The 2,688-nt window shown below is 56.1% G+C and overlaps 1 protein-coding gene across 1 annotated transcript, besides 2 other annotated features; it reads right to left on the bottom strand.

Annotated features, from left to right (window-relative positions):
* Positions 1 to 1,234: 1,234 nt before the first annotated feature.
* Positions 1,235 to 1,561, bottom strand: TraAM80_09839 (uncharacterized protein; the record flags this gene model as incomplete). The annotated part of the gene is made up of 1 exon (XM_029386498.1): positions 1,235 to 1,561. One exon carries the CDS (start codon positions 1,559 to 1,561, stop codon positions 1,235 to 1,237), a length of 327 nt encoding a protein of 108 aa, XP_029233888.1.
* Positions 1,562 to 1,994: 433 nt separating this feature from the next.
* Positions 1,995 to 2,026: a microsatellite.
* A 610-nt stretch (positions 2,027 to 2,636) lies between these two features.
* Positions 2,637 to 2,655: a microsatellite.
* Positions 2,656 to 2,688: the final 33 nt, after the last annotated feature.

The following is a 2,688-nucleotide window of genomic DNA, read 5'->3' as shown; positions in this document are numbered from 1 at the left end:
CGGCGTCTGCACTGCTTCTCCATCCTTTTCTCGGAGCGAACACCAGACATCGATGCCGGCGGATTTTACAAGGAGGGTTTCAAGGTGGGGAGAGGCGCCGTGGTTTGGAAGCGGCGTGGGTGAGGAGGCGCTGGGGCACGTTTTATTCTGCTGTGCGTCCCTTGCGGCCCGGCGAGCGAAATTTGGCTTTGAGGGGGTTTGAGGTGCCTGCGCTTCACTTTGGTCAGCCACTGGCTCGGTTGTTTTGCAATCCGTTCGGTCTCCGCGCCCACTGATTTGCCCACAGCCGGCGGCGACATAGAAGATGGTGGCGCTGGCCTGCTGAAGGTGGAGCGCCTTTAGTTTGTTGCTTTGATCGTTTGTCTTGTTTTGCTTCGGCTTCTTCCGCGCCCTCGTTTTCGGCACAGCCTGCCCCAAAAACCCCAAATCGCAATTTCTCCGCCTTCCCCACTTTTCTAAGGGGTGGCAGCTGTGGCGAGGGAGTTCGGTTTCAGCCCCTGTCCCCACCCAGGAAGGGGAAGATGACGCAACCGAACCCCGAGAAGGGCGACGGAGCCACGCGTGCGGAGGTAGAATGGTTGTGTTTGCAGAGAAAAACAGGGCGCCCAAAGGGTCTCCCTCGGCGGGCGCGGGCGGTGTGGCCTCGCCGACGGCAGGCCGCTTCCTCCTCCGCAAACTCGAAGTAGCGCTCCCCCCATTCGCGAACAATCGCGGGCCCTGCGTCTCGGCCGGCCACGTATGTCGGGTGCCTTGGGGGGAAGCGGGTGGGGCGCCACGAGCCGTCCGGGGTTTCTCTTCGGCGTGGCCGATGCAAACCCTTCCGGGACGCGCCCCACCGCTGCCGTACGCCCCTTTCTGAGGAGGGCGCTTTGGTCTCGGGGCGCGTTTAACTCCACGAGGCGCCCCTGCAGCCCTTAGGCTCCCCAGCGCCCCATATCATCCCAAAAAAAAACTGGCGAACCAACTTTTTTTGCTTACCGCTGCCGTGGTGAAAAGATGGCAAAAAGGAAAAGAGAAAGGTTGCTCCAGCACCTTGCGCCACGCAGCAGCACCACGCAAAGCGCGCCACCGTGTCCATTGATACGCCTTGATCCCAAATCCACATCCACCCACACCAGCCCCAGGGAAAATGGCATTGTTGTCTTTCGTAACTTAACGGCGGCAGGCAAACCCCATAACCCGCTGTTGCGCATCAACACGCCCTACGCCCTAAACCGATGGAGCTGGCCAACGCTCAGGAGAAACAGACCCACAAACAAAGACGCATGTTCCCGTATAACCGCGTAAGCGCATGCGCCCAAAACAGCTGAGCAGTGCACTCGCAAACATGTAAGGTTTCGGTGCCGTCATTCCGCGCATGGGAAGGATTCAGCCTACCGCGCAACAAAGCGACACAACGCCAGCTGTCACCCACGACGGAGGAAAAAGGCAGCACCCACAGCCACCCCCGCCAGTTCACTTCCACAGCCGCGGGAAACCACCGCACCACACTGCAGCCAACACGAGACACCCAAACGCGAACACCCGCCCCGCTGGCCACGCACAAGCAGGGCGCACCCATTGCGGCAACCGCAAACAAGAGGAACCGCTCACTCCGTGCCACGCCGTTGTAGCTGATGGGGCCGCGCCTCAAAACAACACCCCCACACGCAGCGACCTGCACTCGCAACGAAAAAGAGGGAGCCGCTGTGCGCACTCACGCCTGCACCGTGTCCCTCTTCTTCCCACCGCCATGGAAGGAGGCAGCAGCCACACGCGGCACTGCCACCACTGACTACGAAGAATTCATTCACTTGCACCGCAGTAAATAAGTCCCGCGTGTGTGCGTGTAGCTGCGGGCACGCACGAAGAGGAGGAGGAAAGACATAGCAAAGCACGTAGGGGCAACACACAAACACAGCAGAGATGTAGGACAGAAATAATATGCGAAAAGTATGGTGAGGCTTGGGAATGAACTGCAGCCCAGGCAGTTGTGACCCACGGGAAATTTGATGAAAATGAAAATAAAAAATAAAATAAAATAAAAACGTCTTTGGCAGACGACTCTACACAAACACACGCAGAGAGAGAGAAGAAGTCAAAAAAGAAAAAACAACACATCTTTTTCCTCCTTCAAATCGTCAATCTCAGGCCTCCCAAAAACGTGCAGACACATTTTCGCCTGCAGGAAAGAAGACATATACGCATTCGTTTCAACCGTTTACACGCCCCTGGTGTCCGCATATCATTTGTATTCCAGTGGGACACGCGGTGTGCCGCTGTAATTCCCATTTCGCTTTCCGTATAGGCGCCATCGGCGGTGCACACAATGCCAAAAGAGCGCATTAACCCCGAGACGGAAGCGGCAAAACGGCCCCGTCATTTTCAGAAAAGCACAAAATACAAAAAAAAAAACAGGTGAAGGCCCTATTATGCTCGGTCCAAGGGAAAAAGTGTGCTCTCACACCAAACAAATTTTTATGCATAGGCTAAAATGGATCTTTGAATTTAATTAAATTATATAAAATAATGCAAAATGCCCTCAGGATGCTTCAATTGGCTCAGAGAGCGTAAACAGGCGCATTTGTTCCTTCCGGAAGCACAAACTCCCCTCCACTGTGCCCCACTTAGGATGGAACCGCAACGCCCCATAGTCCCAGCAGCAGCAGCAGCAGCCGAGACACGTCCGCACGCATGGAGCTGTCGCCT

This window comes from Trypanosoma rangeli (genome assembly GCF_003719475.1).
Source record: "Trypanosoma rangeli strain AM80 chromosome Unknown Tra_15.4_contig_00696, whole genome shotgun sequence".
NCBI classification, from domain to species: domain Eukaryota; phylum Euglenozoa; class Kinetoplastea; order Trypanosomatida; family Trypanosomatidae; genus Trypanosoma; species Trypanosoma rangeli.
Note: the sequence above shows the minus strand (reverse complement) of the source record. Positions and strands in the feature narration are given on the sequence as shown.